At 33.9% G+C, this 24118-nt stretch overlaps 1 protein-coding gene across 2 annotated transcripts in view; it reads left to right on the top strand.

Moving 5' to 3' along the window:
- The window catches only part of MAP4K3 (mitogen-activated protein kinase kinase kinase kinase 3), a 65014-nt gene extending 41599 nt beyond the window's left edge, over window positions 1–23415 (top strand). For both annotated transcript variants that reach the window (XM_058165074.1, XM_058165075.1), the window contains 19 exons: window positions 2394–2452; window positions 3416–3454; window positions 3694–3750; window positions 5214–5256; window positions 6211–6373; window positions 7275–7384; window positions 8676–8717; window positions 9751–9835; window positions 12632–12711; window positions 14343–14403; window positions 14490–14607; window positions 15790–15848; window positions 16743–16846; window positions 17585–17756; window positions 18629–18697; window positions 18786–18878; window positions 20003–20073; window positions 20743–20798; window positions 21295–23415. In XM_058165074.1, the coding sequence (XP_058021057.1) occupies window positions 2394–2452; window positions 3416–3454; window positions 3694–3750; window positions 5214–5256; window positions 6211–6373; window positions 7275–7384; window positions 8676–8717; window positions 9751–9835; window positions 12632–12711; window positions 14343–14403; window positions 14490–14607; window positions 15790–15848; window positions 16743–16846; window positions 17585–17756; window positions 18629–18697; window positions 18786–18878; window positions 20003–20073; window positions 20743–20798; window positions 21295–21382 (1569 nt within the window). In that variant the 3' untranslated portion in view covers window positions 21383–23415. The remainder of the gene's footprint in view (window positions 1–2393; window positions 2453–3415; window positions 3455–3693; window positions 3751–5213; window positions 5257–6210; window positions 6374–7274; window positions 7385–8675; window positions 8718–9750; window positions 9836–12631; window positions 12712–14342; window positions 14404–14489; window positions 14608–15789; window positions 15849–16742; window positions 16847–17584; window positions 17757–18628; window positions 18698–18785; window positions 18879–20002; window positions 20074–20742; window positions 20799–21294) is intronic.
- The last annotated feature ends 703 nt before the right edge of the window (window positions 23416–24118 follow it).

Genomic DNA, 24118 nt, shown 5'->3' with positions numbered 1-24118 from the left:
CAATATTTACACACTTTTTAAAGTTTGGTTCTTTTGCTATTGGAACATAGATTGATCTCTTCCAGTCTGTTGGCTACTGTGCTATGTTTCACATTTTCTGACATAGTTCAGGTAGATCCTTTACTGATTCTTCTTCTGTTGCTTGCTATATTTCTCTGAATAGTCCATCAGTTCTTGAAGTTTTCCGACCTAGTAATGATCAGAATGCTGATCTAACTTCATCTTCTAGTGCTAGAACAGAGTTCCCCAGTGATTCCAGCTTTCCGCAATTCTTTTGATTCTCTATCAGTGAGGTTCAGTACTTCAGAGTAATTCCTGACATGCTAGAATACAACAGTTGTATGCTTAAAACTTCATTGTGGCTTTCTTCATCATCTTTAGTTTAAGAGTAAACAGTTGGACTATTTTAAGGTCTTTTCCAACCTTTACGTTGTATAATAAAAAAATAAAACACCTATAAATTCTTCAGTGTGTGCAAACTTTTATTGTAACTATCTTAATATGGAGATTTGCAACATATTTTTGCAGAACTATCAGAAGATAATATAGTATTCACTTAAATATGAAGTGCTTAATTATTGCTTAGAATTATTTGAAAACATCAATAACTTGTTCATTCTGGCTGGGCATAAAAGCAGTGGTTGCTTGGTAGGAAGTGAACCCAGTAGTTTAATGGGCCTATTCCAATTCTTGATATTATAAATCTAAGGTTCAAGTGCTTTCCTTTAAATTGCAGAGTAGTTAAGACTTAAGCTGGAACAGACCAAAAAATTCATCAATTAAATCTGATTTAGTGAGATAGGACTGCTTTACTCAGCAGGTGTTTTCTGAATAGAGAAACCATGTCTGAATATTGATGCAGTCTGTGAGGTATCAATATGGATTGGACGTATAGTAATAGTATATAACAGGAGTCTCCAATCCCCGGTCCGCAGCCCTTTCAGAACCGATCTGCAGAAGTGGTGTTTGTGTGCACACGCAACTGCATTTGTTAAAGCGGTGGGCAGATGCACATGAAACCATCCCCTTCCCCCCTCCCCGCTGCCACTTCAGATGGTCTGCCAGGCCAGAAAGGTTGGAGACCACTGGTACATAAGAAAGAGCAAGTACATAAGAGGTATTCTGTTCTGATCTTCTAATTTTGCTAATGTAGCCTACTTATCTATTGTTTGGTGGTATTGTCCAAAACTATGATGTGTTAATTTTTTTGTTTTTGTTTTACACAATCCTTATGATTTATATTGATATATTGACCATCATTTGTGTTGTAAATGTTGTACCTTGATGAACGTATCTTTTCTTTTATGTACACCGAGAGCATATGCACCAAGACAAATTCCTTGTGTGTCCAATCACACTTGGCCAATAAAAATTCTATTCTATTCTATTCAAAAAAATTGGGCTTTCAGAGAAAGAGAGAGCGCTCACCATTTCTCTGTTTGTTAACTCTGTTTGTTAAAATAAAAAAAGGAACTGAATATGCCAAAAATTATATTTGGGCTGAGCATAATAATAACCATTCAATCAATCAATGTGTATTATGGTCTATGACCAATAACATCCAAAAATTGCAAAAGAAAAAAACAAAAAAACACTATATTTTGCACTACCCGAGGCGTCTGTTTAAATATAAGATAATACTAGGCCAGGGGAAGGAGAAAGAGAAGAAAAAATTCCATACTCAGTAATGTACATAATTATGTAGTACTTAAATATTACAATTTCATATATCCTGTTTCTCTTATGGCTAATTGTTTACATTTACTTGGGAATGCTTCCCTAGGTGGGTAGTACATACCATGCAACAGTGTTCATTTTTCAGAAAGAAAATACAGGCATATGATAAAGCTATTGCTTTCTATGACAAAGGCATTCATGGTTCCTATAGAAAAAAATGCAAGTTATTTCTATGAAATTATTCAAAACAAAAGATATGAGCAATGTGAGCTAATCATAGCATCCTCATATTTTAAAATAGTTACTTCATGGAGAATATCTATGTAGTTGCTATAAGTCAATTGATGACATATAATCCTTGCTTTAACTTCTGTGCTTCTGTAATGTTTGCTTCTAGTGACTAGAAATCCCTCCAAACCAGTGTTTCTCTATCTGAAGTTGAGAAAGTTTGGTCTAAGCAATAATGGGATATGGTATAGAAGCAAGAAATCATCAAACCAAAATAGGGCATCAGGCTATCCTGGAATTGCATATCTTTTTGTAAACATTTCACATAATAATGCAACCCTTTCCTGTAGAAAGGGTTGACAGTAATTATTTGAGTTGAATATAAAAACAACAGTAGCAAAGCCCATGTTGTAATTCGGAAAAAAGGGAGGCCACAAGATAACATGACCCAATTGCTCTTTTTTTTAATTATTGTTTTCTCTCTATAGGATTTGCAGCTAGAATATGGTCATGGTCCTCAAGGCAGTTACTTCTTGGGTGCAAATAAGTGAGTACACTTTATAAATGATGTTAATATATAGCTTTATTTTTTATTTAATGCTGTTTCTTTATTCCAACACTGAAAATAGTTATAAAAACAAAAATGCAAAATATAAAACAAAATAAATTGAATACTGATAAAATAAAAAAACAGAATCAGTCATTAAAAAATGTTAATATTAATTGATTTACTTCTTCAAGAAGGTAATATTTATATAATGACACTGAAGTGAATTCAGTAGATATTTTAAAACCATTAGCTTTTCTCCCAAACTTGATCCTCCAGACTGATTGGAACTATAACCATTATTATCTACAGTTTGTATGTCCAATGGGTCTTATTGTCTAATATATCTAGAGGATACTATTTGTTGTGCTTATATATGTAGCTAAGGAATTTTTCCTTTTCCATATAGAAATGTAGCTTCCTTGTATGCATCTGTGTCATAAAATGTACCTGTCTGTATATATGTGCATACTATGTGTTAATCAACTTGTAAAACTATTTTAATATTTATTGCTTCCAGAATAAGAAAAAGGAGCCATTGTAACATTATTTTCTACACATGTACTTTAATGCACCTAAATTTCTTTCTTGATCATCCAAGATATTGTCAAACTTTTATCTTATGGCATTGCATTATATTATTTGAGGATGGCTTTTCCTCTGCTTTTTTTAAAAAAAATTAATGATTATAACTATATATAAAAATAAGCTGTACTCCTCCTGTCCTACATAGAGTTGATTATCAGGTGCAATAATTAGCTAATCAACATACACTTGAATAGAAATCTGTAATTAGCTGAAAAATCATTTGCCTCAGATTGCAATTCAGTTTTCATGTATTATCTCTATCTGTATTATAACTTATTGCATGGCTTTAATATGTGAAATCATTTACAAATATGTCTGATTTTATGTGCTTCGCTAAATGTGTCTTGTCCTTGAATTTTACTTCTATTTTTAAAGGAGCCTTCTAAAATCAGTTGAAGAAGAACTACATCAGCGGTAATTGTTAAATTTCTTTTCTTCTTGGTTGCAAAGTCCTTACTCTTATGCAAAGAGGTATGCATGTGTCTCCTATCTCTGTCAAGTGCTTATGGGCTATATTCTTGTCAAATGCTTGTAGAAGTCCTTTGCTTGTCTGAATTGCAGCTGTAATTTATTCTTTCAAACAAACAGGATTTCAAAGAACACATTGATAATTGACTATTCTGTTTAACTGTGCTATCTGTTTAATTCTTTAGGGGACATGTAGCACATCTAGAAGATGAAGAAGAAGTGGACAGTGATGATTCCAAACAGTAAGTTACACTAATTTCAAACATTTATTGTTCAGTATTTAGAAAAATAGTGCTTTCATTATTGCTGTTTCCCCTTCAAAAGACCCTGTAGTAGAATATTATGTCAGGGGGCTTTCTTCTTCTGGAAGATTCTAGAAAGCAGGCAAAGCTAATCAAGAGGTGCACTGCCTGGTGTCCCTTTGCTGATTTCCCAGGATTTAGAAATTGATACTAAAGGTTAAATTAGCACCTTCAAAATGTGTTTTGAGCTACAATTCCTGTCATCCTTCAAGAGTTCAAGCTGTAAAAGGCTTTCACAAGCTTTTCTTTAGAAAATGTAGATAAATCTCCCCAAAATTGTTATGATTGCATATTCCCTGGGGCCACGGTGAAGAAAAATAATAATATTTCACACCAAAGGCCATTCTGATACAAATATAGAATGCTTGCCACCTCGTTAAAATACGATTGGCTATAAGAAGACCCTGAATGGTAATGACTTCTGTTCTCACTATACAAAGTTTGTATGTTCCTCACAGTTTTACCAGAATGTGAAGTGCCAATTCAATAGACATTTTTAATTCTCATCATTTTATAGTCAGAAACCAGCATAAGTATTCACATAAAAAAAAAGCTTGGAGATCTTACAGCTATTTCTTAGTTGATCTCATGTTTAATACTGAATCAATACTGCTGTGAACTATGTTGCCTTGAGCAGTGTGATATCAGTAAAACAAATCTCAGTTTTATATACCTGATTATGATAGTGTCTTGTTTTGCTTTGTTCCCAAATGTTCTAACCACACTTTAAGGGGCAAATTTTTATGAGAATAAAAAGTCAAGTAGACAAAATATGATTCCTCGACTGTATGTAGGGAGTCAAATTTTTATTTTAAATCCAAACCCTTAATAAAGGTGTTTTTTTATTGTCTGATGCTCTAATCCCAGGCTTTTCTTGAATAAAGACATGTGCCTATTTGGAAGTATCCTTCTAGGTATACCTAGGTACACCTAAGTATACCTAGGTACACCTAAGACAGATAAAATGCTATGTATTTTAGAAGATGAAATCAGAAACTAGGAATCTTTTAAATAATATGTTCAAAATTATGTAGCACATTATTTTGAAAAGGTCGATTTTAGTTAGCATATAACTATTTGTCCCTTTGATTTTAGAAGATTTTGGAAGCTGCTTGTAGCATATGGGTTGTCCCATTCAAAGCATTTCTCCTTGTTTCTGAAACTTATTTGTCATTGTCATTGTGTTTTCAATTGTGGATAGGGATGATGGGATTATTATTTTTATTTACCTGTAACATACATGTGTAGAATTCTACACAGACAAATGGATGCTAAGTTGTTCTCAAATCTTTGGAGATTTGTAAGCTATAATAAAGTGAACCACAGTACATGGCACTGTTTAGATAATTTTAAAATACTGAATTCTTACTTTTTATAATTAATACTTAGTTTTCTTCTGACAGTTCAACCATGAAAGCAAAGGTGCCACCTCCTTTGCCACCAAAGGTAAGAAGTAGTCTCACTTTCTATTAAAAGGGAATATTATTCTTATTTATTAAATTTATATAACACTTATTTCATTGTGGAGTGGCTTTGGGTGACTTATAACGTTATAAACAGCAACATAAAATTATAATTATAAATACATAATTCTAGAAATAAAATTAAAATTATATAAAGATAATAATTAGAATGTTGAAACATTTAAAAAAACATTAAAAGTTATAAAAGAAACTAGATAAGAAAGGAACCAATGTATAAATGAGGTGGAGATGGGTTCTTCTTAATATACTAACCACCTCAATAGTGGGATGTCCCCATTGGAGTTTCAAGCCAATTGATAAGCCAGATTTTCAGGCCTTTTTGGAAGACCTGGTGGTTGGGGGCAGATCTCACCCTGAGGAACACAATATTCCAGAGGGTGGGAGCTACAGCAGAAAAGACTTGTCTCCTGGACTCTAAGCCAATTGTAATAATGCTGAACTTTTTAAAAATTGTGGAGGAAATTCTTTGCTTTCTTTTTTTTCCGTCCAGATTATTTATAGGTTTTCCTTGACTTCCAGGGTGGGAGTCTGATTGATTTAAGGAACTAAAATAGCTTCATTGAGGGCAGGAGGGATGTAAATTCCTATAGTAAGGATTTGTCATATTTGAATTCAACATAGATTTGGATATAAGGTGAAAACAAAATATTGTTTACTCTCTGTCAACTCAGTGATTGTACTAAATTATATCATTAACAAATAAAAGAACAAAACTTACTGTTCTCATTACAGATATAAAGAAAATGTACTTTAAAATACTGAGTTCCTTTCTTTCATTACCACTAAGTGCAGCTGATCTTTACAGATCGAGGTTTAAAATGTAAGGGTGTAAGAGCTTAAGATGAAAGTAGCATGATAGATGTTCTAGATAAATAACTGCATGGATATCTTGGAATAATGATTTATTCTTTTTTAGCCTAAATCCATCTACATTCCACAAGAAAATCATACTTCTGAGGATGATAATCAAGGAACTATTAAAAGATGTCCTATTACAGAGAGTCCTGCAAAATCAAACACTCAAGTCCCTCCTAGACCACCACCCCCTCGGTTACCTCCACAGAAATCAAGCTTTTTAGGTAATGGATGATATTGAGAAAAATTGTTTTCATACAAGCTGACACTGTGCCTCTGCGGACAAGGGGCCAGTTTACGTTCTACTATATTATTCCTTCTCTAAGGACTAACAGACACATCTCATAACACCACACCTGATAAAATAACCAGGAAACACCAATCTTTTTTTATGTACAATTGCTTTTATTGGTTCAGTCCACTGTAATCTCTTTGAATGTACTAAATTTTGTTATACTGTGCAAAATTAGGCAGTCTTTGGCTGCCCATTGATAATCCACCAGTAATTGTAATATTTTATCTTCTCCTTTTTGTTTTTTTAATGCTTCTTATTTGTAATGCTGTATTATACTTCAATCTTGCAGGTCCCAGCATATTCTAGAGTGAGCAAATGGGAGAAAAATAATTAGTATACGGTCTCAGTTTGATGTTTTTCATCATAACTTTTTTGTAGCTCAAACTGGAAATAAATTATAATTGTCAAGACTGGGTTTATATTTCAAGTATGCCAAGTTGACATGTGTGCCATTTAAGGAGTTTTGTTTCAGAAGATTTGCAAATTTGTTTTGCAAGCCTAGTCTACTTTGAAGGTTCAGGGCAGGTAACAAAACAGCTTTCAATAGGAACAGAGCATTTTTATCAGTTTGTTGGGATGTCTTACTATTTTCAAACTTATCCTTTATCTCATAGGCCAGCATAGACAACCATCCCTTATAGTGCTTCTGAAATATTCTCCAGCTTGGAGAATAGGATTAAATTCTGTAAATAAGAGTTAATCTCAACAAGCCTTCATAACTTTTTGGAAATCTGAAAATGCTTTCAGTACCTTGGAGATTTCAGTGATACACGTGAATTGAAGTGTTTTTGTGATGCATTCTTTAATTGTCTTTAACATTTTCTCTGAAGGTAATGGATTTAATTCTGTGCAATTAAATGGTGACAAGGAAAGTTCTCCTCATCAAGAACCAAGTGAGAATAGGCACACTAATCCTAAGAAAGAAAGAAAGGAAATATTGGTAGGTAATGCTATGTTTCTGCTTTGTTCTTTCAGATTGTTGGAAAAACTCAATGCAAATTCCTTTAGGTTATCGCATCATATGATTTGCTTGTATCTTTGGACTATTTTTATGCTAGTGAATTGAAGCATTTGTATTGCAAAGAAAAGCAAAATAATAAATCCATTATTAATGTTATTGTACAAACTTGGAATGTAGGTCTTAGTGAATGTCTGAAATGTACTTTCCATGTACCAGAAATAAGCTTTTCAGGAGCTATAAGTGTAGAGGGAATTGTAAAGTTGGCAGTCCTAAAAGATATTGTGAGTGCCTTTTGTAAGAATGCAAACAAGAAGGCACTCAAAAATGAAAGCAAAATTGCTACCAGTCAGATCATATTCCAAAAGCTGCAAAATAAGACAATGACTAAGGGGTGGGGGGGGATAATTTATGTGCAGTGTCGGGACCAATATCTCTTGATATAATGAATATCTTGCTCTTGCATATTCAAGATCATTTTAGACTGCAATAGGAAGACAAAGAAATTATTTGTCCTCTAAATCCAATGGCAATGCTTCTAATCATGGTTTAGCTACAGATATGCAATGATGATTCATCCCAAAGGCTACAGATGCAAAACTCCCTCTAATTACTTTCATTTATTGTGTAAACCCAGTACAATGGATATTTTTTATTAAAATAAACCAGAGAGAAAACCTAAGCTTTTAAATCGGTGTTGATAGTACTAGACTAGATAGTCAAAAATACATACCTAGCCTAAATAACCCCCTAACATTTTTCTACTTCAAACTTATGCGTCTCTCTTCTTTGAGAATCACAATTACAGGGAAGCGACCTGTTCAAATAGCACACAGAGAATAGCTCAAAGCACGTACTCTGCTAGAGAGAAGTTCCCTGAGGATGGACTCCAGCACGAGTCCGAAAGCTCGGAAGACTAAACCTCTGGTGCCGGTGACTGACCCAGATTGAATCCTGCAACATTATCCTGGGACACTTACATCTGCCTTCATTCATGAAATAACCTGCCCTTCTGGACTGTCTTAGGATTCTGGTTCTCCAACTTGAATCTAGCAAAGAACATTGCCTTCATTGTTTTGCTAAAGTATAGAAATCTAATTAATAGGCCCCTTCTGCAAGTCTTGAAATGAAAGCTAGGTCTCCCCATCATACTTAAAAGTACCCTTTTGATACCATGAGCACATACCTTCCCACTTCAACAGATATTTTTTTCCAGCTATTTTAGCTCAAATTCAAAGCCAGTATTTAAATGTATGTTTCTTTTCTTTCCTAGAAGCCAATTAGTAACGGTCTTCCTCCTACACCAAAAGTACATGTAAGTATTCCATTCTGAACCTTTTAATAAAATTGAAATACTATCCAATGGCATGTTGAATACAATTTTATTTAGATATTACATTTATGTACTGCATTAACAATATTATGCCTGTTACAACAAATAATTACAGAATAGCTGTAACTCTCTGAGGATCCTGGATCCAGATGTATTGTGTTTGAAATAAAATTGAAAATAAGAAAGATGCAGTCAATGTTTTTCAACAAAATAATGTTGGCTGCCATAGCTAATCAAGTAGGCAGTTAAATCAGAAAGAAAGAAGGGTATGAAAATGATACAAAGCTTTAACTACAGCCAGGGAAATAAAAGGATACTTTTGGTTTTGAAATAATAACTAAGTTGTACCTATGATAAATTGAGCATAATTTCTGTTATTGGTCCAGAATAAAGTTTTTCTTATTAAGCAGCTGCAATTATATATTACAAACCAGGAGAAATATAGGAGCACTTTTTCAGAGTAAAACATTTTATTAAATGGTGTAAGCTTTTGTGAGTACAGCTTACTTCATCAGGTACATGGAGCGGCTAGGGATTTCAATCCTAAGAAGTAGGATTTAAAATTTATTTATTTAACCATTTATATGGTTTCCCAGCTCAAACCATGTGATTCTAGATGGCATTCAAAGAAAAAAATATAGTCATACAACTATTATCAAAACATACTAAAATAATAAAATGACACTCAGAACCGAAATCTTCTGTAGCTCATTAGTTGGAATGAGCTGGGAAGAATGGAGTGGAAGGTAGTTACATGTGAGACAAAATTTGTTTGTGTTAATCAAAAAGGTTTCTAAACTCCTTTTAATTTTGCCACCTTAGACTGACTCTGCTTTCCTACAATTTGTAATCACGTTAAGGCAAAATCATATTATAGCATTGTGTGATATGCCATATTATTATATGCAGATCTTTCACTTCATTGAAAGTGCTCATTTTTAGTTGAAAATTGAAAAGTTCTTGAGCCACTCGTAAATTAATTGTTTTAAATTATGTGTGGTTTTATTTTACGCAGATGGGTGCTTGTTTTTCAAAGGTTTTCAATGGATGCCCCTTGAAAATTCACTGTGCAACTTCATGGATAAATCCTGATACAAGAGGTAATAGTCTCATCAAACTTTCCTAAAATTATGTATTTGTCCTGAACCAGGATAATATTTTCAAAATAATATTTAATAAAAAGCATTTCATTATGGAATTGAGTTCTTGCTGCCACTTGAACGCTCATACACTGAGACAGGAAGTGTCCCCCTAAAAGATGGATAATACTCTGTAATCTCTTTTGAAGCAAGATTCTCTTCTAAAATTTTTATTAGTCAATATTTTATTCATTCATTCATCACATTTCTATACTCTCATCTCACCCAAGTGACTTTTTTCTGGTTGTTCTAGTAATTATCTGCAAATTTATGAAGTAATCCCAATGGAATGTGGATTTGATTTATTGAACTAGTATGGATACCTGGAATAATTATAATCCTGTTAAAACATTTTTACAGAATGAAAGTCATCTATCACGTTACATGTTTTCTCTTCAAACCTAATATCACACTAGATATCTATTTGAGGCTTTTCATATGATTTGAGATTTTATTATCTATGCTAATGATCCTCTGTGAACCTTTCATCATTCTGCTTAATCTTGATTATACAGATAAAACCTAGTCTTACACAGATAATGGAAAAAAATAGCTAAATTTGAAGGCCATAGGGTCATCTGCAGATCAAGGGGAGGAAGTTATCTTTATTTATTTATGCATGCTTGTCTGCATGCCCTCTGGTCAACCTTATTTATTCATTTATTCAGTCATGCCTTCAGATTACCCTTATTTGTTTTTTTATATATATTTTATGCCTTTGATTCCTGACAACTGCCTGGATAAATCTGTAGTTTTCTTGCAAGGTTTTTCAGAAATGGTTTGCTACTGCTTCTCCCTAGAGTTGAGAGAAAGGGGAAGACTAGCCAAAGGTCACCTACCTAGTTTTGTGCCTAGGTGGAACAAGAAAGCACAGTCTTCTGGTTTGTTGCTGGCACCTTAACCACTATACCAAACTGGCTCTTACACTTTTAAAATCTGGGAGTCCTAGTGGACAATCACTTAAATATGAACCAGAAGTGTGCTGCAGTTGCCAAAAAGCAGAGCAATAACCAAGATCACATGAAGTGTTAGTGCCACTTTATAATGACTTGGAACACAATATCCAGTTTTAGTCACCAGGATATAAAAAATGATGTTGAGACTTTAGAAAGAGTGCAGAGAAGAGCAACAAAGATGATTAGGGGACTGGTTGCAGAAATTGGCTATGCTTAGTTTAATGAAAAGAAGGATTAGGGCAGACATGATAGAAGTGTTCCACTATCTAAGGGGCTGCCACAAAGGGGGGGTCAACCTATTCTTCAAAGCACCAGAAGGCAGGACATGAAGCAATGGATGGAAACTAATCAAGGAGAGAAAAACCTAAACTAAGGAGAAACTTCTGGACAATTAGAACAATTAATCAGACTTGTCTTCCAAAGTTGTGGATGCTTTAACACTGGAAGTTTTTAAGAAGAGATTGATCAACTATTTGTTTATAGGTTTCTGCTTGAGCAGTGGGTTGGATTAGAAGACCTCTAAGGTTACTCCCAATTCTGTTATTCTATTAAAATTGTATTTCAGGTATTGGTTCTAGCTTAACTCATATGCTTTGTTCTATTTTATTTGCAACAAGTTTACTACACACACACGGTCTGGAAATACTACAGGCCATTTTGCTGTATTGTCATCTTGTTCTTCTGCCTATGTAGATACATTCTTCTTTCTTAGGAAGAAAGACTGCAGGGTCAGCTACCTGTAATGAGGCTGGCTCACCAGTCTTCATCCCTCATGAGAATGCGATTTCACATAATGAAACAGTATGGATTAGCATTGCCAAATCTAAAGACAAAAACGTTTCTTGGACAATAGGGGAAATTACCCTATTTCTGTACGTTTCACATCAAATGAAAAATAATCTTAATATTAAGTATCCAATATTCTGTTCTCACTTAGAGATGGAAGATTCCATGGAGTCCATCCTGTTTTGCATATATCAATGGAAAATTATTCTGGTTTAGATGTTGAAAATCAACCATGGAGTTGTTATCATATAATAAGGAATAAAGCATGGACCAGTTTTTCTAAGTAGAAAAACTTGAGCTTTCTTTGTTTATGCAGAGAGAACTTGATGATGGAGCCATCAAAAAGAAAAGAAAGCTTCTCCTTACAAACTTATACTCCCTTTAAGTGCTGAGTGGCATTGAGATGAAAAGTTTACAAAGATGTTAAATTTGCCACTGATAAAGTCTTACAAATACTAAGTTAGCATTGACCTGGAAAAAAACTTGTAACCTCTGCACAAACTTGCAATATACTGAATAATACCTAGGACAAAATATAGATCTTTGCCAATTAATATTTGAAAATTAGAAATATTTTATTTTTGTTTATTTATCACATTTTTAAATCATCCATCTCCCTTACATTGGGAGGGTAGGGCTATTTCAGACTTCCAAATAGTTGGTTCATAATGTACATCCAAAAATTAATAAGTAATGATGGTTTATATATAGCAGTTCCATTAAGCAATGCAATCAATGAAAGAAAATGGCTTTCAACCACTAACAAAATTTGCTTTGGTTTAGCATGGATTTTCCAACCATGCATGGTGTAATCTGTATATCCTTACCATGTAACTCAAGATATTTTGAATCACTTGTTTAAAAAGGGATTCATTCATATATCTGCCCTATGTTTAAGTAGTAAGTAGTAGTAGTAAGTATTTTAATCTATGCTATTTTAAATGTATGGGTATTGCTTTGAGAAACTTGTATGCTAAAATGAAAACTTTTGTTAAGTACTTGCATTTCTTTGTAGATCAGTACTTAATATTTGGTGCTGAGGAAGGTATTTATACCTTAAATCTTAATGAGCTTCATGAAACATCAATGGAACAGGTTTGTATTCAGATTTTGGTTTTCAAATCTAGTAGTGAATAATTTTCTCAATACAGCCTGAAACATTTTTCTGTTAATTACCAAGAGATCAGATCTTTATTTTTAAGGCTGAAAATGGTCAAGTTTGGGACAGCTACAATTATCACTAGATGGAGTACACTAACCTCCAAAACATTGTTAAAAAGAATGTAAATTACTCAGATTTTTCAGATATGTAAATTACTCAGATTTTTCAGATATCTATCTATCTATCTATCTATCTATCTATCTATCTATCTATCTATCTAAAGATAGCTATATCTCATTAAATGTCTGTATTTCTACATGTGATCATATGATTGATCACATGTAGTTAATTGATCTAAATAAAATAGATTTTTTAATATCCAGAAAAAGAAATGGATGTCTATGTAAAGCATTGGATTTTACCCAGAATAGATAATGCAACTTCAGACAACTTAATAGTTTATCTCTATCAAAATATTATTCGTGCCAAACCAATAAACAGTATACTTTTTTTTATTTTTTTTAATTTACATTTATACCCCGCCCTTCTCCGAAGACTCAGGGCGGCTTACATTGTATAAGGCAATAAGGCAATAGTCTCATCCTATTTGTATATTTATATAAAAAGTCAACTTATTGCCCCTCCCAACAATCTGGGTTCTCATTTTACCTACCTTATAAAGGATGGAAGGCTGAATCAACCTTGGGCCTGGTGGGACTCGAGCCTGCAGTAATTGCAAGCAGCTGTGTTTAATAACAGGCTATCTTACAGCCTGAGCCACACCGCGGCCCGGTGTGGCTCAGGCTTGAGTATACACTAATTGTTAAATTTACTTTCATTATATTTAATTACTGTATATCCGTTTTCAAATTAATAGAAAATATAAAACAATGTGGAAATATGAATGCAGGTATCCAGAATGTAGAGTACAGTTTTGGATAATGGTTAAGGGAATTGATTTAAAGAGAAAGTGCTATAATGCCACCCATCTCCCTACTCAGAATTTGTGGTCTCATCAGAGATTCTTTATCCACTGATTTATAACATCTCAATCCAGATCATGGGACAATGATACAGCAAGTATGATTAAACATAAAACATAATGCCTTATTTCCACCTTAAATGGATGAGTTGAAGCATAAGACACTTTGAGTGACCTACAGTAGCAGCAAAATTAAGAACTACATCATACTGAGCATGATTACTGAATAGCAGATGAATGCCAGCTGACAGTTCCTTCCTAGAGGATCTTATCTAGTGAAAATTGATGAGAGTCTCCTTGGCATGAACTTCCTTGGTCTGGGCTACCCTCAGCTTTGTTAAAAAAAATAGGGTACAATTACATCAAGCCATGCTTTATTTTAAATATGATTTATACCTTATGCATATGGCTTTCCTGCAGGTCCTATAGGCTATCTAGTAACAAATCAACCACAACTATTTTAACTTTACACTTTTTACATTTATTTTTTATTGGAACCATATATTAAAAGGTGGATTATAGGTTTAATAAACCAAGAAAATATGTGCACTAAGCAAGTGTAAGACAGGATGTCTAATAACAGCTTACTATATAAAGTATATTATCTATCTCATTCAAAATTATTTTTCTTCCTTTTATCAGCTATTTCCCCGACGATGCACATGGCTATATGTAATGAATAATTGCTTGCTATCAATATCTGGTAGGTCATTTCATTAAAAAAAAATTACCTTGTAAATATTAGTACATTGGTCTATAAAGTAATTTTATTTACCCTTTTATTTATAGGTAAAGCTTCTCAGCTTTATTCTCATAATTTGCCAGGATTATTTGACTATGCACGGCAAATGCAGAAGTTACCAGTGGCAATACCAGCACATAAACTACCTGACAGAATACTTCCCAGGTAAATATATTGTTTGTATTAGATTGTATCTTGTTGGGAGATTTATTTTTTTTAAATGGAGTCCTTAAAATGGCTCACAAGTGTTTGTGGATGAGAACAATTTATTGTATTTTTTAAAAAACTTCATTTAAACAGCCAGTGAAAATGGACTGAAAAAAGTTGGAATTTTCTCTTCCTTACCCTCTAAAATGTTCCAAAGTTTGAGATAATTTCCTGAATGGATTGGACTGTGACATAGGCAGCAGAGTGGTTTAGGGAATAATAGCAATAGCACTTAGACTTATATATCACTTCACAATGCCTTACAGATCTCTTTAAGTGATTTACAAAGTCAGCATATTGCCCCCAACAATCTGGATCCTCATTTTACTGACCTTGGAAGGATAGATAGCTGAGTCAACCTTGAGCCGTTCAAAATCAAACTCCTGGAGTGAGCAGTGAGTTAGCCTGAGTGAGCAGTGAGTTAGTGAATTAGCATTCTAACCAGTGCGCTACCAATGCTCTTTACAGGAAAAAAAGCAGAATTTGTCTTCCATTGACATGGAACTCTTGAGTTTGAAAAGGAATATCTTAAAAGGCTTTAATTTTAAAAAAAGTTGAGGAACATTGTCCTCTTACGGCCTGTTTCCTAACTTCATCAAGTTCCAGATATGTAAACTTCAACTCCCAGAATTCCCCAGCCACTAAGTTGGAAAACACAACTATTAAGGCAGGGATGTCAAACTCGTGGCCCGCGGGGCTGGATGCATCATGTGCTGGCCATGCCCACGCCCGGTTTAGCAAAGGGGGGAAAAAGTCGCAATACGTCACGTGACGCCGTTGTGATGACACAAGTTTGACACCCCTGTATTAAGGATTGCACAGGAAGGAAGCCAGATCAATTACAGCATAAGGAATGGCATTTAGATTCTTTCCTCACATGAAATTGTTTAGGTTTTCTTAAGTTTCTCTGTAGCACTATAAAATTGGGGCTTTAAGTCTTTAATATTGGGGCTGGTGGTTTAATATTTTACAGAGTAGAATTAATCTGCTTTATTTGCATAGTACACAGTTACAATTAACTGTACTTTCCTACCACTCTATTTCCAGCAATTGATTTGGAGCAAAATCAAGGGTCAGGTACTAGGATCATATCTGAAGGAAGATATGATATTAATTTTCATTATTCTTTATGCATTCTAGGAAGTTTGCAGTGTCTACAAAAATCCCTGATACCAAATGGTGTCAAAAATGTTGTGTGGGTAAGTAAGAATACCTTTTCATTTCTGTCTGTGTCTTTTTTATAATATACACCTGTATAATAATTGTCTTGGATTTTACATTTACATTTAATAACTTTTCATTTCATTTCAATGCCTCTTGTAATTTGATGATGTACCTGCACCATGCTGTGAAGAAACATTTTTCAGAACAGGGTGCAAAATAGAACTTTCTGAAGCTGTAAGAATTTGTAGGAATGGGATCTTTTGGTTCTGAGTTTCCCTGGGAAATTTAGGTTTGTACAATAGGGCATTATCTCCCTATCCTTAACATACACTGTTATAGCACATGTGTACATCTTCCTCCTGTATATTTTTCTATATATTCCATATAGAATATCTTACAATAAGTGCACATGAACTTGAAATTTGGTTCCACACAGGCAAGGAAGGAAAATATTCATTCCTACCTAGGACTTTTTTCTTTTTCAAAAGTATGATTTTCACAATAGAAATAAAAAAAGAAATTGTAATAGTTTTATGACCCTTTCATAATACTTTCATGTATAATAAGGCTAAAGAATAACAGAAGTTTCATGTTAGCTTTTTATGCAGATACCCAGTTCTCTAGTGTTGCATAATATATAATTTATACATTATCCATGCTTTACTCTTAAGACAGGATTTCCTAACTGAAGTTTACCTCCCTTGGGGGGGGTGAAGACATTTCCAAGGAAGATGGGAAGATCCCTTTAGTTGTACACTGTTATAATGAATGCACCTTCCTCAAATTTTCATTGTACAGTTTCACTGGTCATTTCTGTTCATTTTGGTTTTTTGGATTTTTATATGAGTTATGTAGATTAAGATTACAATAAAGGGATAGCAAAAGATTTAAGAAGCCCTGTTCTAAGGAGACCGCTTATTTTTTTTCAGTGAGGAATCCTTATACAGGACACAAATACCTTTCTGGGGCACTTCAGTCTAGTATTATTCTACTAGAATGGGTTGAACCAATGCAGAAATTCATGTTAATCAAGGTAGGTTCTTTTAAAAGCAATTTAATTCTAAGAATAAAGAAGAGAGGGGGGTGGGTGGGAGAGAGAGAGATGATTAGTAGTAGTAGAAGCAGCAGCAGCTGTTGCAATGTTATAAATAAAGAGGTTAAAACATCTTCACAGCAATTCAGCCTGAATAAAGATCCTGGAGCTATATCAGTGGTTTTCTTGGGTGGATGGGGCGGGATTTGATGGCTAGCAAAGTGGAGGGATAATTTTCTGGGGAGTGTTAAAAAATTACCTTGGCTATAAAACTAAATTTTTCCAACATGTCCAAAAGAGAAAAATATTCTTCCAATATTGTCACTGGCATAGGACAATTCCCAAAGTGGCATGTAGGGAAGACTGTTGCTCTTCCACCTTTTCCCTGGTTGGTAGGAATCCACCACATTTTTAGAAAGAATGGATTTTTTAGCATGAATTTAACACTGCTTCCACATTTGCACTGTAATAGATTTGAGATATAGTTAAAAATTCAAAGTTATCTCAGATACCTCACAGGATCATAATTGACGTTTTGTTTTAACAGCAAGACCACAATCTCCTTTAAGACTTTACTTTTAGAATGCTAGCTATTGATCTATTTCATAAAGGAGGATTGGATTTACTAAAAAAACCTTAACAGAATGAAAGCCTATTTTATTGTAATATATTGTTGAAATAATTTAATAATATTTTACTTCGATAATTACTTTGTGAATAACACATTTCTTGATTTAGCACATAGACTTTCCTGTACCATGTCCACTGAGGTTGTTTGAAATGCTTGTAGTGCCTGAACAGGAATTCCCTTTGGTTTGTGTTGGTGTAACTAAAGGGAGAGATTTCAACCAAGTAGTGAAATTTGAAACCATCAATCCAAATTCTACCTCTTCATGGTTTACAGAAACAGGTTTGTTATTTCCTATGATAATTCCATAAATTGCATGCTAATGGATTCTATACTATTTCCTGGGTTTCTCTGCTTTATTTTTTTTTTATTTCTGTACTTTCAGATTCCATGTTTATAATAATTCCATTCCAAGATGGTTTAATAATTAAACTACATATATTTTGGAGTCATTACTGCTCTTTGGATTGACCCTCTATCTGGTTCACTCAATGTCTTATCACTGGACAAATACTATTTAGCTGATATTTTTCTCCAGCCACTGAATGTTGTGAGAGAATGGTTCTGATCAGAGTTGTATCCTGAGAGGAAACTTAAACTTTGTTCTTACCTGTTCTTTGCCGAAGACATTGGGTGCTTAGAAGAGGGATGGAGAATTTCTAATCCAAGGGTCAAGGGGAACTTATCAGGCTTCCCCTCTCATTGTCTTTAATTCTATCTTCTTTGTTGTTTAGCATTATTTTCATATTAAGGATATCACTTCTTGCTTTCTCCTTCATGCTTGGTGGGAGGGATGAACCATCTTGCTCCATTAGCAAAAGAAAATAGGAAATAGAAAATGCTCCATTTTAGCCATTTTTAGGGAAAGTATGGGTTTCCTAATTGGAACCCCATCTCCTGCTGTTATTTAACTTGCTGGAGGAAAGTATGATTCTTGAGCTATTTTCTGTTCTTCCACTTTAGAAGATAGCTTGCATCTCATCACCTTTTTAAAAAAATTGTCTTATTTACAAACTAATCAGCAGGTAGCATGAGTATGTTTTTTAAGAAGAAAAATTATCCTGCTAGAGAGAGACAGACAGACAGACAGACAATTAGGATGTTGATACATTGATAGTTATATTAAAAATGTTAACTCAGTTCTTTTGTTATAGATACTACACAGACAACTGTTGTACATGTAACACAATTGGAGAGAGATACCATTTTAGTCTGCTTGGATTGTAAGTGACAACTATGATCCATATATAAATATTTGGATAAGATGCACTGTGAAATATTGCTGAGTAATAAATGTTTTTACTTTTTCAGGCTGTATAAAAATTGTAAATTTGCAAGGCAGATTAAAATCTAGTCGAAAACTGTCCTCCGAACTCACCTTTGATTTCCAAATTGAATCAATAGGTGAGTAAAAATGAACCTAGCATTTAGTCAACTAATCTAATACTTCATTATATTATATAATGAAAACTTGCATTATATAAATGAAAATTTGAAGATAGAAAGATGCTCAGTATGCACAATTTTAATATCTCTAATGACAAGCCAAGTCATATCATATACTGTTAAAAGCAGATATAAAATTAGAACAATCACATCCTTCCAAAACATAGTCAAGGGAAAACCAAAAATGTTTAACTATAAACTTTCATTGGATTATTCTTTATGAAGCTCTAAAGTTTTAATATCCCTGGAAATCAAAATAACTAAAAATACATAAGGCCTTCCATGCTCCTTAAGGTGTCCCACACACCTTACAGTGGTTAGAGTGCAGTATTGCAGGCTAACTCTGTCCACAGTCTGGAGTTCGATTCCGATAGGTTAATTCCATCCTTCCAAGATCGGTAAAATGAGAATTAGAATGTTGGGGCAATATGCTAATATTGTAAACTGTTCAGAGAGTGCTGTAAAGGCGCTGTCGAACGGTATATAAGTCTAATTGCTATGGCTACTATCTTACCTCTTATTTCCATGTGATTTGAATGAATTTAAAAATTCATTCATTGGTACTGCTCCTTCCCTCCTGGGTGACAGAAAATGACTTCACTCTGTCCACCATATGATATCTGAAAACTACTGTTGCATCTCCCCTCAATCTTCTCTTTTGACAGTTAAAATTAGTTCCTTTAACTATTCCTCAGAGAGCTTGGTTTCATGTCCCCAGACCATCTTGGTAGTTTTCCATGATAATTTCAGGGACACAGTATTTCAAGTGAGGCCTTGATCAAGGTAGAAAGTAGTGAGATAGTTACTGTCCATGAACTCAGTGTTTCTGATAATATAATCTCAAAACAGCATTTGCTTTATAGCATTCTGCCCAATCCAAGTTCGGATATCACATGAAAGGTTCATAATACTGGAAGGAAACAAGTTTGTCACATATAAGAAAAAGATGGAAAATTTCTTGCACCCTAAACTTCAGTCCTTCATTCATTAAATAATGTATGGAATACATACAGTTTAAGTAGGAAAGTGTTTTTTTAGAACCCAGTCACAAAAAATTTAATTTGTGTTTTCTTTCCTGCCAGTTTGCTTACAAGATAGCGTTTTGGCTTTTTGGAAGCATGGAATGCAAGGCAGGAGTTTTCGTTCAAATGAGGTAAATATTGAGATGAAAAAAATATTTAATTCTTGAAAAATAATCTGAAAACAAAATGAAAATTTTTAGTATTCTTATTATCTGAAACTTCAGATTATTTTACAAACTATAGTAGCTATAAATACATTTCCTCTCATAGAAATGGCTAAGAATCATAGCAATCCAAGGTATTAAATAGAACATCTCAGTAGAAATATTGGCTTTTCTGTGAGCTCACTCAACAACCTAAAGTACTCCCTTAGCTTTAGTCAGCCCATATGGAAAAGAGGTGAATAATGATAACATATACCATAAATTTAATTGTACAGTTTGAATCACTTAGCACTTTGTGTATTATAGAATTAATTTCAGTTGCCCTGAAATACTGCAATAATACTTAAAAGTAGGGCTGCTAGATCTAGGCTACCAATGTTGAGACAAAGTACAAAGACTTAGGTTTTCCATTCTGTTTTGTTTCTGTCTAGTAGATGTCCAGAAATTGCTGCTAGACTTAGTAGCCTTAGCTAGTTAGCCACTATGTATATGTATGTGTGTATGTATTTATTCAATTTAGATATGACTTAAGTTAATTTTATTTAATATTGCAAAGTAAAATGCTTCCAAAGTTTGATTCATTGAGCATTTGTTATATGCACTTTCACTCTGTTAAATATTTGATTTTTCAAATAGATCACCCAGGAAATTTCTGACAGTACAAGAATATTTAGACTCCTTGGATCTGACAGGTATGATCAATCACAATCACAATATATAAGGAAGGAGTAGTTTTGGAATAAATTATCTATTAGGCTTGGGACTCATTACATTAGTAGCTGCCAAACTCATTCTTTTGCTGAGGAAAAGCAGGAATCACTAGACCTGCTATGTACAATTCTCTTGCTTGTCTTTCTCTTCTGGACAGCTTTAAGTATTGGACTTTAGAGACTCAAATCCTTCCATCATTTATAGGGAAGGAACTTGGCCAGTGTGTTATTGTCATTCTGCCACCTCACTGGGCAAGTGACCAATCCCTGGTAGCTGCTTTCTCATTTAAGATGTGATTGGATAAAGGAGAACAAGCATACTTGATTAGATCAAGAAAAAAAGACACTCAAATGGCTTATGTTGTGTTACATGCCCTATCCTGCCCAAATCTAAAAGCAAGATCCAATTAAGGGTTTTCATAAAGGTTTTATGTATTTGCCAAAATTATTGTTTTTGGGACGTTCTTTTTTTCTCCAGAGTTGTGGTACTGGAGAGTAGACCAACGGATAACCCTACTGCCAATAGCAACTTGTACATCTTAGCAGGTCATGAGAACAGTTACTGAGAGGCAACAAGATAAGGAAACACTACTGCTTCAATACATCTGACGGCAATTGCACAAAAGCAAAAGGATCCCAACCGCAGTTATTTTGTAATTTATTGTAGTGTATGAGTATGAGTGAGAACAAGAATGCTTGCCCGAATGATATGCATATGATTAGCAGATTCTACAGAACTCTTGATTCACTATTATGTAATGTTTGTACATATATGCAGTATTTTTTGTTGAAGTGTATTACTGGAGGCCTCTCTTGATTTTTCTGTAGATAATGAACAAAATGTTTTATTTGTACAGATATGTAAAGTTTGCTGAGGACAGAAAATTGTGTTTGGGTACTATTTTAAGGACTAATGGGATGCTATTGATAAACACAGTGCATTTAAATAACACTATTGTATTTTATTATGTAATTTACTAATATAAATAAATCTTACCTTTTAGACATTGTAATCAAGGCGGTAATCCTATTACAATCTTGTTTTTAGTTCTATGCAAGTACACTGGTGTTTTGGTTGCACAAAGTGTTAATATGTAATGTATTCAGTCACAAAAGTACATTTGTGGAAATAATTTAGGCGTTATAATTTTAGCTTATTTAGGTAGTTCTCTTTGTGAAACCAGCCAATTGAACACCTATATTTTTATATTTAAGGAAAATTCTCTTTAATTATTTTCTATGCTTGGAGAAAAAAAATACCTATTTTGAAATGGGAATAAATCCAATAGTGGTACCTTGGTGTAATTATAAGTGTGTACAATGATAATATAAGCTTTATTATGATGAGTCTTACTAGCTACTATATCATGCAAAAATTTACAGCACTCCACAATGTTGAAGTGTTTAAATATTTGGAGTTAGATCCAGATAGCCATGTGCAAAAGGCCTTAGTACTATATGTAGTACTTTGCAGATATTCATTAGCACTTGCATTAAAACAACGTATACATTTTCCTTCATTAAGAAGAGATTGACTATCACTAATGAATTGCCATTGTACCCTATTGGATCTGCAGAGCTCCTCTCTGATTCTTATAGGATGATAGGGCCATAGGGCTCCTGCTGGATTCCATGTGTAGACAGAAGCTTTTGTTTTAGCAAGGAATATAAATCAGTGGTTTTAAAATTACATTTAAGGATCTTTGCTCTTCCTCAGACATAGCAACAAAGTTTTCAAACAAAAAATCAGTAACAGAGGAAAGCATTTCTTTAAAAAAGGAAATGCTTATTACAACTGGTTTTCCCAACCTCAGAACAAATGTAGACTGGCCTCTCAGTTTTTTTTGTTTTTTTTAATTTGCATTTATATCCTGCCCTTCTCCGAAGACTCAGGGCGGCTTACACTATGTCAAGCAATAGTCTTCATCCATTTGTATATTATATACAAAGTCAACTTAGTTCAGGAAGAAGGAAAGCCAGCAACTCATATGCACTCTAACAACAGGAGTGGTGAAATTATGACCTTCCTTGTGATGCTGAGCTACAACTTCTAAAGGCCAGTTGTGAGGGAAACTGGAGTATATTAATAATTAGTAGAGGAAAACAGCTTTTTGGCACTAATATATAACATGCAACAATGCACATATGTTTTTCTGAAGAGAAGGATGCTTCCAACCCATTACCATCAAAGACACCATATATTGACTACCTGTTCTGGAGAAAAAGTGATACTAGGTGGGGCAACTGTTTTAAGGAATTTTGCTTTTGTTCAAAAAATGTTTTGCCTTACTACTGTTGTCACCTTTTTTTCTCTTAATGTCTTAACACCTAGGCAGAATTATTTAGTTACTACCTCACAAAATTAAATGGTTATAATACATCACAGGAATTTTAGTTTTGAGCAAAACTATTCTGATTCTTTTCAGTGTGATATGTAGATGCCATGTTTTAGGGAAAATACATACTTTTTTGTATATGTTCTTTATACTGTGATATAAAGTAAGAACAAAGTACATTAAAACTGATTTATGGTCTGTATTGTTGTTGGTAATGAATATTTCCTTATGTATATAATGTAAAATAAAGTTTTTAACATGTTTGTTGTTCATATGGATTGGCATCCGCAGTAGTTTTCCAGTGAAATTAAGCACTTGCTAATTGAGGAAGAATATTTTTACCAAAATCAGCTTTGATTGAAAAAAAAATTCAGACAGCCTAATAAATAAATTGACTTCCTTTAAATTATACTGCCTAATACTAAGTTACTATTGCAGCATAAGTACGTCTTATGCTATTATTAGCATCTAAATAACTCCTCTTACTCTTACAGAGTCCTTTGGCTTTTGATTCCGACCCCATCACTTGCCCTAGTTAATAGTATTCTGCTCCATTGCAGCGATGATGGTGGAAGTAGCTCTAAGGCTTGCACTGTGCTTGCAATTCATAGGATAAGAATTGTGGGGATGGAAGTGATTGTAAAGATCACCTGGTCCACAGATGTCAAATTCGATCGCATCATGGGATGGATCATGACATATTGTGACATTTTTTGCATTTGTGGAGCCGGGATGGGTGTGGTCTGTGCGGGCCGTATCCAGCTCACTGGCCACCAGTTTGACAGGCCTGAATTTTATTTTTCTAGTCCAAACCTTTCATGCTTATTCACTTAACAGCCAGAGCACATTCCCCTCTCTTTGATCTGAAACCTTCCTCTTTTCTTTTTAAATGAACACTTTTTTAAAGTTCTTCAGCACAGAGCCACATAAAGCAACACTTGTATACTTGGACATCCACCAGGTGAC

This window comes from Ahaetulla prasina, chromosome 1, assembly GCF_028640845.1.
Source record: "Ahaetulla prasina isolate Xishuangbanna chromosome 1, ASM2864084v1, whole genome shotgun sequence".
In the NCBI taxonomy this organism is placed as follows: Eukaryota; Metazoa; Chordata; class Lepidosauria; order Squamata; family Colubridae; genus Ahaetulla; species Ahaetulla prasina.
Note: the sequence above shows the minus strand (reverse complement) of the source record. Positions and strands in the feature narration are given on the sequence as shown.